The sequence below is a fragment of the Echeneis naucrates genome, chromosome 6, assembly GCF_900963305.1.
Source record: "Echeneis naucrates chromosome 6, fEcheNa1.1, whole genome shotgun sequence".
Lineage (NCBI taxonomy): Eukaryota > Metazoa > Chordata > Actinopteri > Carangiformes > Echeneidae > Echeneis > Echeneis naucrates.
Window position 1 is genome coordinate 8,948,799 of NC_042516.1, and position 13,117 is coordinate 8,961,915.

Genomic DNA, 13,117 nt, shown 5'->3' on the forward strand with positions numbered 1-13,117 from the left:
TAGGTAACATTGTTGGGGCTTTAAATAAGCTCAGGTAGCCAGGAAAAGTATTTTAGGCTTTTTTTTTTTTTTATGAATAGCTTAAATAATAACATCAAAAACACAGTTGAACTAAATGTATTCTTTAAATAGAAATGGATCTACTCTGTTTTGCTGTGAAGAAATTTTCAAGTAATCACAACTAGCAGATGGGTGGTGCACTAATGGAGAAAAGGTAAGAACTTCCAGCTTAATGCAACTAAAAATATTCATGAGTCATCGTCATTCTGTACATAAACGTTCTAAAGATCTGAGGGACCAGTAGTTTTTAACATGCTCCAAGTCAACCCTGAGCAGCCCAGTTACATTCATCTCTGTTAAGTGTAACAATGTGGATATCCGAGTACCCTGATTAATTTGTCCGTGTGTTCACGAATTTAATTTACTTTATGCCTTTTGCATTTGGAGCAAGTAAAATCCTTACAGTGCTCACTGACCCATCCCTCACGTTTGCACCTGCTGCAATTCACGTCAGAAAGAAAAGTAGCATAGTGAATTTGAGAATGAGAGTAAAGTGGATAGACTGAATGTGAATCTCAGGGGACATTGATTAGTACTCAGACATTGTCAGCATCAGCATCTTGATGACTTTCAGCATAGCAGTTATGGACTGTTACAATCCAGATTCCTCCAAATATTCAAATATTAGGTATGACAGAATCCTTACACAATCAACTCACCATCCATGTTCATGCAAGTAAGAAAGTCTACCTCTAATTAAGGGTTCTTTATTGAGAGATCAATGCTGTATCCCATCTAACAATGCTGCTCGGGTCTAGTTTGGTTATTAAAAGGTTAGTTCCCGGTTAATTGCAGTTTTAAGGTTAGAAGTTAACACAGAGGAAATTCTGAAAATGTCTTATTATATGTGTGAAGGGGTTGGCGTTATACATTTCTTCAATTATATCTAATCTAAGAGATTGAATAATTTTCATTGAAAAGGTTTAACTTGAATGTAAATGTTTTTTTCTACATCTTAATTTCTACATTTCTCTCTTCAAGGACAGGCATTTAAATGTTAAGTTATCAATTATCATATCGAGGATTACGTGACCCAGTTTCCCATAACTTTTGTGGCTTTATTACGTTACTTCATAGATTTTTCAAGATAAGGTTACTACAAAAACAGTGTTAAGAAAACCTGATGTGTTCTAACATAAAGTGTTGGAATTCTTAAAAAAAGATTTTTATAGATCAAGGAGTAAAACAGAACAGTTATAAAGAGATATAAATATCTTTTTGACTAATACTTTGGGAAACTCAAGTTGTTGCTGTAGTTTTTTTTTCCAATTTCACTACATTCCACCTGTCATCTATTGGGATGACAATGTTAAAACTATGGATGCCAGTGTGCTTTACAACATTACTTCATGACAAGTGTTTGAAGACAAAATATTTTTTCAAATTTCAAAACTAAAATAACAGTAAAAAAAAAAAAAAAAACCTCAATAGATTCTAAATTATTAGATTAATAATAATAATAATGATAATGTTGATAATAATAAGTCACGCTGGTCAATCATGGTAATGACAAAAGAAAACAGAACAGCGCTGAGAAAAAGAAATCTAAAATTTTCAAGTAATCAGTCTCATCCAGGTAAATAAATACATTTTGCTGCAACAATACTTTAAAAAATGATTGAGTCATTGCATCTTAGATGGTGACCACGCAAAGTGTCATTATAGTGCAGCTATTCTGCATCTCAGACGTTTAGTACTCCTAAAAAAAAAAAAACAAAAAAAAAAACTGCAGGTAAATAAACGATGGCTGTCGATGTTGGGTAACACAAACTGATCTGAAAGAAAAGAAAAAATGTTTAAAACTATCCTAAAACATTTCAAATGTGCTGATTCTGAACCTAATTCACTGAGGGTCACTAGTGCAAAGTCATGAACAGTTCAAATATCAACAGAAATCCAAAGCAAAATTGTAATTATTCCCATTGTTCTAGCTAGAACCTGAGAGCGCTGGCTTTTGTCCTTTAGGTGTTATCTAACAGTGTAACAGTAGTCTGTCTGTTCAAAAAGAAACTGGATCAAGGGACACATTTTTTAGAGACACATTGCTGGAATCACCCTTTCCTTTCTTTAGAGCTCTTCTTGAGCCAAAACACAAAGCAGAAGGCATAAAAATAATTTTGGGGGGTTTGACTAACCTTGGATAATATTAGAACGTTTGATTTTAGTCGAATTGATACTGTCTGGGAAGAAAGGTAGCAATATCCAGTGCTCTCAAACTAATTCACTAAGAGCTGTATGCCACTGAAAAACACAGCATGTTGGGGGGCAAGTCAGTAAAGTGAAGGAGCACGAATCAAAACAGAATAATGGGATTTTCTTCAGGCCGACCTTTGAGCCACAAGGTTTCCAGTTATTTGTTGCTTTCACACTAATGAGTACTTTCACTTTAGAGAAGGAGCTTTTTTCCCCTCTCAGATAGTCTGATGTGTAACCAACTTATCTTTTTTTTAGACATGTTCTTCCACAGCAGCAGCAGCAGTAAATTTTTGTCGATCGTCTGTCTGAATTCGTTAATAGGTAGGGGGCGGTAAGAAGCTGATGTATGTGTGACAGTGTTCATTCACAGGGAGACGAGGCCGCATCATTCAGAAAGCAATGCACAAAAGCTACTGCCGGTGTGGAAAGCAGGTTTTTAGCCAGATTTATGTTCAACGCCAGCTCACTGGCACCCAGCAAAAAGAGGAACAAGAACCAGGCCAGAGCCTGTCCACAGCACGGCTCTGGGCTAAAGGACTTCTGTTTGTTTGTTTCTTTCGATTTGCTGATGGTTATGTGGGTAGAAGATCTGAAGGGGATGCCAGTGGCTATCCTCTTCCTGTGCTATGGCGAGGGGGATCAGACAAGAAACTGATGCACTCCATCGATTTACTTTCTCTTATGCAACAGGCATCTCAACACATTTACCTGCAGTCAAAAAATAAAATAAAATAAAATAAAGGATAAATGACTGCAAATGGTCGCACTTGCAAGACTATCTACCTGGGTACAATTGTTCTAGCTTTATGACTTATTGTTTTACCCTGAATGACACCATGGTTTGATTGATGCTTATTCACTTTTGTGAAGTCGCCTGGGAAGTGGAGCGTGCAGTAGAATGACAGGAACAGAATTACCCTATTGTAGTATCCGGAACTCCAAAATACCAAAAAGACTTAAAAAAAAACAAACAAACAAAAAAAAAAAAACCTCAATATCAATAAGAAAAGAAACCCTGTGTGCTGTCAGAGATGAGTAAAGAAAATTCTGAGAGGGTGGACAATGCAGACTTTCTTTGTCTTCCATTCACAAAAGGTGTTGTTCCAATAGCTCCAAAGTTTTCTTCAGCCTCTTTCTCCGGGATAGTTTGACCTGACAAAATTCAGTTTTTTTCTGAACATGGGAACCTGGATTCAACAGCAACACTCTTTCGGGCACCTCCAAATCTCATCCTTGTTTAAATGTTGGCCTGTCCGTGCATGCCTGTGACATTAGAGGTGGTGGCACCATCTCAAAGTTACATAATGCAAAAGTGGAGAGGTCATGCACTGTCAAAGGCCACTCCAGTTCCGATGAGTGCAAAACAATCAACTCTTCATCCACCGTACGACTCTTAGTTCTCAGAGCGGAGTGGTCCAAACGAAAGCGGCTGATTGTCCACTTGAAAGGAAAACACAGTCTACACATGAACTGTGAGGTTAAAACCTTGAAGGACTTTGGGTCCAAGCTTATTGATGACTGTTGATAGCAAGATTGTGGAAGATTCTGCAATAGCGTTGACACAAATGGCAGTGTTTATTTTCCTTTCTGTTTTCTCTTCTTGACAGAGGAACCTCGTGAGCGAAGCTGTGCATCTGACTCCTCAAACATCCATGCAAAGTAAAAGAAATCCAACAAGTCAGCAGTCTCTGGCAGACTCGATAATATAAATCAACAACAACGAAACATCAGTCAATTCACTAGCTTCTTAAAAAGACAAAAACAAAAGAAACACCCACTAGAATGATTCTTTTTGTTTTGTTTGCTTTAGGCAGAGTCAGGTCAAGTGATGGGGTCAGATGATCCGAAGATGTCATAAGGCCACAACGGTGCACGGGTGTTTGAGTTTACAAGGCAGCACTCCTCTGTTGAGCTGGTAGAACTCCACCAGCTGAATCAGATCGGTGAATTTGGTGGCGCCGTCGTCAAGGCTGAAGAAGACTTGGCCGTCCTCTTCACACTGGCAGAGTCGAATGGTTCAGGTAGGGAGACAGAGACAGCAGGGAGACATCAGATGGTAAGAGAGAAGAAAGGGCAAGGTCAAAAGGCGACTCTCATAATCACAAATACACCTCGTTTTAACTAACAAAACCAAATCTTTGGACTGATTTCCCACATTACACTGAGCTTTCTTTTTTTCATTCAAATTGACTACATTTATATTGTCATCTGGAGCCATCTGTATGTTTTCTCTGCCACCAAATCTTTTTTTATGTCATGAGCCAGTAGCTGTGATTGTGCTTTGGCTGTTGTTGTGCTTCTAATACAGCAGTGTGCTCAATGTCTTCAAGGAGGATCGGCGGCTTCAGTCAAACACTGTCATATGCTGGTGACATAGACTAAGGCCGACTGGTCAACGTTACTAGGTCAAGCGGACGAGGAGAGCACGCAAGCTCACGTTGCCATTCCTTTCTGCAGCTAGAGACAGCTCTTGGCAGGTAAAAGAATTAAGACTTGCAGCCGATCTTATAGACAGCTTAGTAATCAGCTGTTAATGCTAACATCGGCGATGTAGCAAGAGCAAAACTTGCAGATATATCCTCTAATGCGTGAATAAATGCTTTGTTGGATTGAGATAATTCACACAAACATTTTTCTGCAGATGATGCAATAAACGTAAAATAGCCGATAACGAAGTGAACGTTTGTGAGCTAACAGATGCAATAATGTGCATGGAGCACATGCAAGGAGGTGCTGTAGCTCTTTAACCCTAAACCCTTTTAAACCCTGTTATACCCGCCCCCCCCCCTCCTCCCATAGACATACAGACACTGAAAACAGACTTGATACAAAAGCATTAAAAAAATATAAACACCACAAACTGCATACCGGTAGTATCTGGAAATGTTTAATTTTCTGGTGGTGGCACAATGTGAGCACAAATGCCTTGGGGTTACTTTGACTGACCCTCAGCAGAAACAACCTGTGCAACAAGATGAGACAAATATTCAGTTGGCTTAACTTTCATACATGCAGCAGTGGAGTTTAGGAACTACAGAACTACTTCACTGTTACTTGTGTTTTATTGCGCTACCAGAAATCTTTATGCATAACACTGTTCCAGCACACTTACCCATCTACCTGCCCCTGCTGGTGGATGATGCGATGGGACTCTTCTCTGGATATTCTGCCATGAAACCACAGCTGAGCTATGTGGATAACTGCCGAGGGAGAAAAAGCGCATTGCAATTTTAAAGTCTGTCTATTATCAAACTGAAATGATCCACCGTTTTGTTGAGCCTGTTCAAATATCTTGATATTTACCTGAGCTGAGTGAGGAGTGGTGTAGTGGACTGTGGGAGCCCAATATGTTCATTCGTTGACTCCTCTTCTGAGAGAGATGCCACACAGAAACAACACAACAGGGATTATTTCATGATCCAGTCCAGCACATGACAGCTAATTATTGATATTTCTATTAGAGTGTATCCAAATTTGTAATCCCTAAGATTTACTTCTCTTGACAATAAAATGAAAACTATTTTTAAACGTAAAACATTGTAAGAAGATATCATTTTCTTACTCTTACTTTGCTTACAAAAGACCAGAGTTGATCTTGACTTTGTCTACATGGGATGAGAATTAAATACATCTCGATAATATATAAACGACACTAACTTAATTATTGTGGATGAATGCAAGATTCTGCAGATTCATCAGCGTAAACATGCCACTTGTTGTATTTTAACCTCTGCCCTCTGCCATATCAGCTTCATAACTTTATCAGTTCAAATTAACTATAAAAAAAAGACAATATTTCTTCGAACCACACGGGAAACTGGCTCTGCATGAATTTTGCAGCAAAATAAAGAGTGCCGTCTGTAGAGAGTTTGGAGTTTTGCTCCTGGCATTGTCGATTATTTACAATTGAGGTTGTCTCTCACCCTCCAAGCATGTCCCTCCTCCATGGCAGCACTCTGAGCTTCCACAGGGTTGTCAATCACCCTGCCTATCCTCCCTGAGAAATCCATTGCCACAAGGGAGTTCTCCGATACACTCCGCTAGAGGGCGACAAAGACACACAACAGTCAAAATGTGGCTCGTACAAAGTATAATATCCAGCAAGGGCTCCTACATGGCAAATACCAAGGTATTAAGAAATGGAGAAAGAGGCAGTGCAACTTAAAACAAAACAAGAAAAAAAAAGATGGGGTGAGCTCAAGTAACCATTTTTACAGACTCGTTTGTAAGCAGCTCTGAGAGTGACCGAGAGAAATGATTTCACACGTAGGAGAAAACTTACCACCGGGGCAGGGAAGTGTGAGATTAAGGTTTTTCTTTGTTGAGGAATCTTGAAATTCTGGTACAAAACAATACCATACTGTAAAGCAAGGGGAAAACACTGATCAAGCAACAATACTATGAAAGTATACTAACACTAACAGCTACATGTTTACTGACAGTTTGCCAGATGGGGTCAGGAATATTTTTCTTTACTAATTTTCTCAATCCCCATCTGATTTACTTTCCAAGCAAAGTTCCTGCACATGTCTGTATATGCTGTGGTGTGATAGGAGAGGGAAAAAAAAGGCACCAAAGACTGTGTTATATATTCTCCTGTCAGCGTTATTACCTTAAATAGTCTGAAGGCAGTCATCCAACAGGTCCTGCCCTGCTCATCCTCGGCACACAGCAACCTCAACTCCTTTAACTCCCCTCGACCTTTGTTAGGCTGTAAGTCAGAACAGAACGGAGTTGATAGCTGAAGAACTCAGTACATCATACAGAGCAATTCTCACCACCACTAATGTTTTAACAAATCCAATAAGCATGAAAAGAAAGTTTATAGAACATATAAAAATATAAAAGGTGAAAAACACTGCTGAACACGATTCAAAGTCTATCAGTAAAGCAGCAGTAAACCAGAGCCTTGGCATTTATATATTCAGTACAGTTGCACGGCCTTTTCATTAGAGAGGGAGTGGCATAGGATACCGATTATTACTCAGCTCCTAATACATCAGAAATCAGCTTCATTTCACTTCATCGCTTTGATGGGAGACTAACCTTGATGCAGAAGCCATAGTCTGTGGGTGCACCATGCTGCTTTTTGCCTGTGATGACAGTGAAGATGTTGCTATCTTCTAGATCTGCTAGTAACTGTAGGTGTCTGGGCTCCTGGAGACAGATAATAATTAATAAGTCAAGACACACCACCTGGAGGTACTCTGAAAAAGGCAGAGACCGCCGTCAATAAGCTGTTTCTTTGAAGGTAATTAGATTCAAGCTGGAAAATTTACAGCTGTGACATTCATCCCTGAAGTCTTCACTAATAAAAATAATGCAATTACAAAGTAATTACACGTTAAAAGCATTTTCAGTGAAACGTACTCTTGCATGGGAAGATAAAAGGACTGAGTTGTTGTTACCTTAGAAGTTCCTTTTGTAGAACAGTAGAGTCCCGAGCGCCGCAGGAACATGTAAATTTTTTTCCATGACTTCCTCCCCATCTCCTTCACATACAGATAGCCCTGAATCTCTGGACAGCTACTGGTTGCGAGGAAATTCTGAAAGAGTGGAGCAAGAATGACATGAAGCAAGGCATCAGCACACAGCATTTTGTATTAGTTCACTATATGCATACTAAGACTGTGAGAGTGCACTGTAAATCTGCCTGAGGCGGCCACTGCTCGATCAATATCTAAAGCTCATAAGTCACTGGCAATTGTATGTTCCCTAAAGAGCAGAGTGTCAGATTGCTTTTTTGATTGACAGCTGATGGGCGAGATGTGTGGCAGCTCAGGTTCTTAAACACCATGGTGGCGGCCACAATAAGGTCAGTTATGCTACTGTCTGAATAATCAAGGGATGCAGAGTAATGAGGTGGGCTGACAGGATCCTGACATTGTCAGGTGTATATAAATATACATAGGCACAGTACATGTATTATTTATATTTCAAGCTTAGCCTGTAAGCAACTTCTAAGGACATTTGTGAGGGAATGTGCCTGCCAAAAAAAATGCAGCACATGATAAATCAATGTACAGTACATTCTTATTGGGAACATTTAAAGACTTAACTGTTTGTTGGTGAGTGAGGTATTTGGATTTGTAGTTTTTGTTTCAGTTTCCCACCGTGATGTGGCAGGTTAAGTTACTCGGGCTAAACTGGAATATATGGCATGCAGGTAGGTCTCATCAATATTACCATCAGCATGTTTCTCACTGTTTTGGAAACAATGGGCCTGGCCATTCTTTTGCAATTGGCAGAGTGCAATGTTCGCATACAATGTTCCTTTTGAGACTCAACACTTTACTGCTCTGCAGTGACAAATGGTCCTCGCTAAATAGTGAATGTTGCCAGCACCTGCTTGAACTCAGGTCAAATTATCTGGTTTGAACAGCACTTAAATTGAGTGCAGAGGTCTTGTGTTTAGAATAAGTCAAACACTGGGGATTCCTGACACAACTCCTGCTCTCCCCATATTCATTTATTCACTCCTCCATGTAGAGCATAACGAAGGACAGTGTCTATATGATCAGCAGGAGAGTTAAAAGCTTTCTGTGAGTGGCAAGGCTGAAGGGATAGATTCCACTTGTGGTTCTGTCTCTGACAGCTCCATTACATGACAGGGGAGCAAGCCAGACTGCATGTAAATCCTCCATCCATTAAGAGCAAAGCTCTTCAAAGTACCAGGAATCTTTTTGTCTGCGTTCCTCTTGGACTTATTTCTTCATATGGCTTGAGAAATCACCCTAAAGGCTGTGAAGGTCTGCAAGGCTAACCAGTAGCATGACACACATTTGCGAATTTGCGCTCTGCAAACACACATGAGGCAAGTGAAGAAATGCGCGTTCTATTTCTGACTGCCTAATTCCATCCATCACAAGTGTCGGACCCGTAGTGCGTGCGCTGAGACAGTCATGTGTCAACAGGGGATCAACAGTAGTTATTACTGCAGCCTCTGACGAGACACACTGTCTAAGGGTCAGAGGTGAGGTATGTCTGCTTGTATGTAGCGGGTGCTGACTCTGAGGTAAACTAAGCCGTGTGCGTGTCAGGAGAAGGATAGACAATTAGATAGAAACGTATGAGTGTGTGTGATCTGCGTACCTGAAGGAGCTGAGATGGTGGAATTGGGCGATTGGTTTCCTGGCACCACGCAACCATGTGCTCGGGAAAAAACGTCTGGTGGCAGGAAGTTGTGGAGAGAGACAGAGGCAGACAGACAGACAGAGAATATCAGACACTGAGACAGTAATTACAGGATAGGGATTTGCGACAGAAAAAAAAAAAAAAAAAATCACACAAATCTCATTACTAAATTTAGCTGTCATAATATTTTATCAGGATAAGAAACAAAGAAAGACTTCTTTTCATCTCTGAAGCAAACTGTCACGCTTCAGGGTAAATAAATACTGTAAAGGCTCTCTAAAGGCAACACAGAAGCTATCCTTTTAGTATTGACAATCTTAAAACTGTTATTTTAAATGACTCAAAAAACAGTAAGAGCAGTAAGCATTGCAAAAGACCAAACTCATGAGGACCTACTGCCACAGGTGTGTTTCTTTTACAGGATAGAGGTGTGACATATTTCAACAAGTGGACGTTACGCTATGAAATGTTTGAAAAAGCGCAAATACCAAGGGGTTTCTGAAGAATTCATATTTGGCATAGTTCTTCCTGAAGAGGAATCTGCTGTCGCTGTTCATAGAGGCTTGGACTTGAACCACCAGCTCATGGTCTTCTAGACAGCGCTCTGAGGTGAGACAGGAAGGGAGGAGGAGGGGAATGAGAATAATGGTTTGAATTATTATTTATCATTTAACTTGTTTCATTATTTACCTACAATAACAGACATTTCAAAATTGTGAATCATATTTATATAAGATAAAAGTGTGAATGGTCACATGAATAACGTGCCGTGAATATATTACTTTAGGTTCTACAAGTTACGATGGAACCTGTGGCCTGTGACAATATCATCATTTGAGATAAGGATGTGCTTTGTGTGAAACCAAAACAAAAAGTTTAAAAAGAACTCGAAAATGAAACAAAATAAATACAATCACTTCATCTCCTCAAGCAGTTGAGTGTACTGTAAGTGCCAGTACAGTCTTATTTGACCTGTTCTGTAACCTTCAAAACTGCAGCCTGGTTTCAGTGGTTTGTGCTCATCAAACCAGCTGTGACCAGTAATCACACCAAGGCCTTCCTCTTTAATGTGGATAAAGGAGGATGTGATTCAACTCAAAGAGTGCCCCTGAAAAAATGTGTTCAGAGTGAGTGTAATGCTGAAACCGGACATGACTCAATTGACTGAGTCAATTCTGACAAATTTTCTCTCCACTGTGTTGAATAAAAGACAGATCTTCTTTCCCCATTCCATTTCATTAAAGTTTGGAACATAACTAACTTTTGCATCACCAGTATGATCTGAGAGCTCCTTTGGTGTGAGAATGGTGTGAGACTCCGCGCTCACTATCTCACATTATTATCTCATTTCATGTGTCCTCTCGTTTTCCCTCTCTATCCCCCGTTTCACAATCTCTTTGACAATGTCACGACTCTTCTTTTTCTCTCCGTTTCATCCTGTCGTCTGTCTGATGAGTCACTCACGATCGTGACAGTGACTCACCCTGGCAACACTGCTTTACTGTGCCAGAGTAGTTAACCTTTTCAAGCTGGCAAGTAGAGGTCAGCGTCACTTATCATAAAGGGCCATTTCATCCTATTCAGCAGCGTACCAAAAGTGGGCAGCCATGTATGGGAATAGGCCTCTCTATTCAAACACACTATTGTTCCGGGTCATCCAAAACCGCTATTCCTGTCTACCACCTAACCACACTGCACACATTAAATGTTGTGGCACATACGTGTGCAGTGCAAACTTGCTGACTGTGTACTAACACATGAGCGTGTACGCAGTCCCACTGCAAAATAAATAAATAAAGGCCAAACAACTAAACATGACTCTAACAAGCACACCTCTGCTTGAACATGTGCACAGGACTAAAAATAAAGACAACACCTAATTTACACACAATTACAGTTTCGCAATAATCTACACTTGACAATTACAGGAAAGATCTGGCAATCAGATAGTTAACCGAGCAACAAAAACCCGAATCACTGGTTAAAATAACTGAATTTGTCTTTATAATGCACGACATGTCCAGAGGATTACACAATACCACTATATTGATTTAGATCTAAAATATTTTTCCTCTGGAGGATTTTTGTTTTGTTTTATGATAGGCGTATTGAAACATACACCTAAAACAACACATACATGCATACACACTCTGCAGTAGCAAAGGCAGAAACCCTCAATTTCACCAATCAACACGTTGCGTTTTCATCACATCTCATTAACTGAACTTTCCAAACATAAAATGGGATAAGTCGCCGTTGTCCAAACTTGAAAAGAAGACAGTTGCAGTGCAGGTGTGCCAGAATAGCAGAAGGACCACAATAGAGCAGTTACCCTGAGCCAGAGATGATGTCATTCACGACAAGCCAGCCAAACTGTACTTGACAGCACTGTGTTGGCAGCACTGACGAGAAATGTAATCAGATCGTGATGGATGGTGAAATATTGGGTTAGAGCTTTGGGACCTGTGCTTTGAATAATGCAATGTATTTTGTAAAGGTTTCCTCGTATCAGCAGAACAGCCTGCGTGTGGAGCTAACTACACATTTTTGGAAAAACCAAGTAGTTTTGACATACTATATGTCTTCCTTAATGCCTCTCCCTATCTGACTACCTGGCACACCCCTCCTCTCCTGCATCTTTTAGATTGTGCATACAGTAGCACGGAACTTAGAACCAACCTGTCTTCCATAAGTGCTTTGTAATCGCCCTCTCCTCAGGGGGATTTCTAACATTCAGCTGGTCACAGCTTTGCAAACTTGCTTTTATTGTGAAAGTTAAAACTCCTCCATGGAGTAGCGGTTTTTGACCATTGTGACCTCCACTGCTAAAAATCCCCACCTCACCTCAACCAGTTTTTGATCCTAAATCTTTGAAGGAATTGCTTTATAAAATCCTATCTCTTTCACTAGAGTTAGACCACTAACCTTAAATCTGTAATATCAAAGTTAATGCTCTACCACTATGCTATACCCATATTTCTGAAAAGGTCCAGCCATTATCATTATCATCATTATTATTCATTATTCAGACATTTTTAAAGTACATCAGTGCACAGGTCCCTGTATGCTGAGGGGCTTTCTATTTTCAGAAGAGCAGTGTCTATGGCTTTCCCACTTCTGATATAAAGATCCTCTAACATCAAAGATATCCTTTTAAACGCTTCATCAACTATCTCCACCAGCTCTCTGATGTGTCATTTATAGCACTAGATCAATAACATTACACTGACTCTGAGATACTGAGCAGAGCACAAGTCAGCAAAGGTTTTGTTACAGTTTCATCAGTTGCATTTCTTCAGCTGTTAATTCATAACCTTCAGTTATCACCTTCTCTTCCTTTAGCTTCTTATCTGCTGGCTTCCACTGTGAGCCCTTTTGTAATTCCTCTACAGTAATTACTGAAAAAAATACAAATAAAATAATAAATAAAAGCATCATATAATCTTCTTCTAAACTATCTTCTTCACGGGTCACTGAGGATAGAGATATCTGAGGTGGATCTGTACTGGATCTTTGTCCATGTCCTGGGTGATTTTAGACCTGAATCCGGGCAGTGTTGTGACTTCACATGAGCCTGCCAGAGTTAAAAATATCCTCAGCATAAACAATGAACTTTTCTCTAAACCACTAACACCAAATTAGATTACTCTGTTATGCTCCAAAGACTCTAAAGACGACTGCTTCAGGCAGTAAAATCTATCAATTGGCGTGTTTGTTTAATTTATGA

General features: G+C 39.8%; 1 protein-coding gene across 5 annotated transcripts in view; it reads right to left on the minus strand.

Moving 5' to 3' along the window:
- grb10b (growth factor receptor-bound protein 10b) overlaps window positions 1–13,117 on the minus strand; it is a 59,957-nt gene continuing 46,840 nt past the window's right edge. For 4 of the 5 annotated variants that reach the window (XM_029504369.1, XM_029504372.1, XM_029504368.1 and 1 more), the window contains 11 exons: window positions 9,879–9,994; window positions 9,349–9,423; window positions 7,665–7,802; window positions 7,303–7,413; window positions 6,869–6,967; window positions 6,539–6,616; window positions 6,180–6,296; window positions 5,560–5,626; window positions 5,369–5,456; window positions 5,125–5,218; window positions 1–4,255 (listed from right to left, as the gene is read on the minus strand). In XM_029504369.1, coding sequence (XP_029360229.1) covers window positions 4,109–4,255; window positions 5,125–5,218; window positions 5,369–5,456; window positions 5,560–5,626; window positions 6,180–6,296; window positions 6,539–6,616; window positions 6,869–6,967; window positions 7,303–7,413; window positions 7,665–7,802; window positions 9,349–9,423; window positions 9,879–9,994 — 1,130 coding nt within the window. In that variant the 3' untranslated portion in view covers window positions 1–4,108. The remainder of the gene's footprint in view (window positions 4,256–5,124; window positions 5,219–5,368; window positions 5,457–5,559; window positions 5,627–6,179; window positions 6,297–6,538; window positions 6,617–6,868; window positions 6,968–7,302; window positions 7,414–7,664; window positions 7,803–9,348; window positions 9,424–9,878; window positions 9,995–13,117) is intronic. The other variant, XM_029504370.1, reaches the window with a different exon arrangement.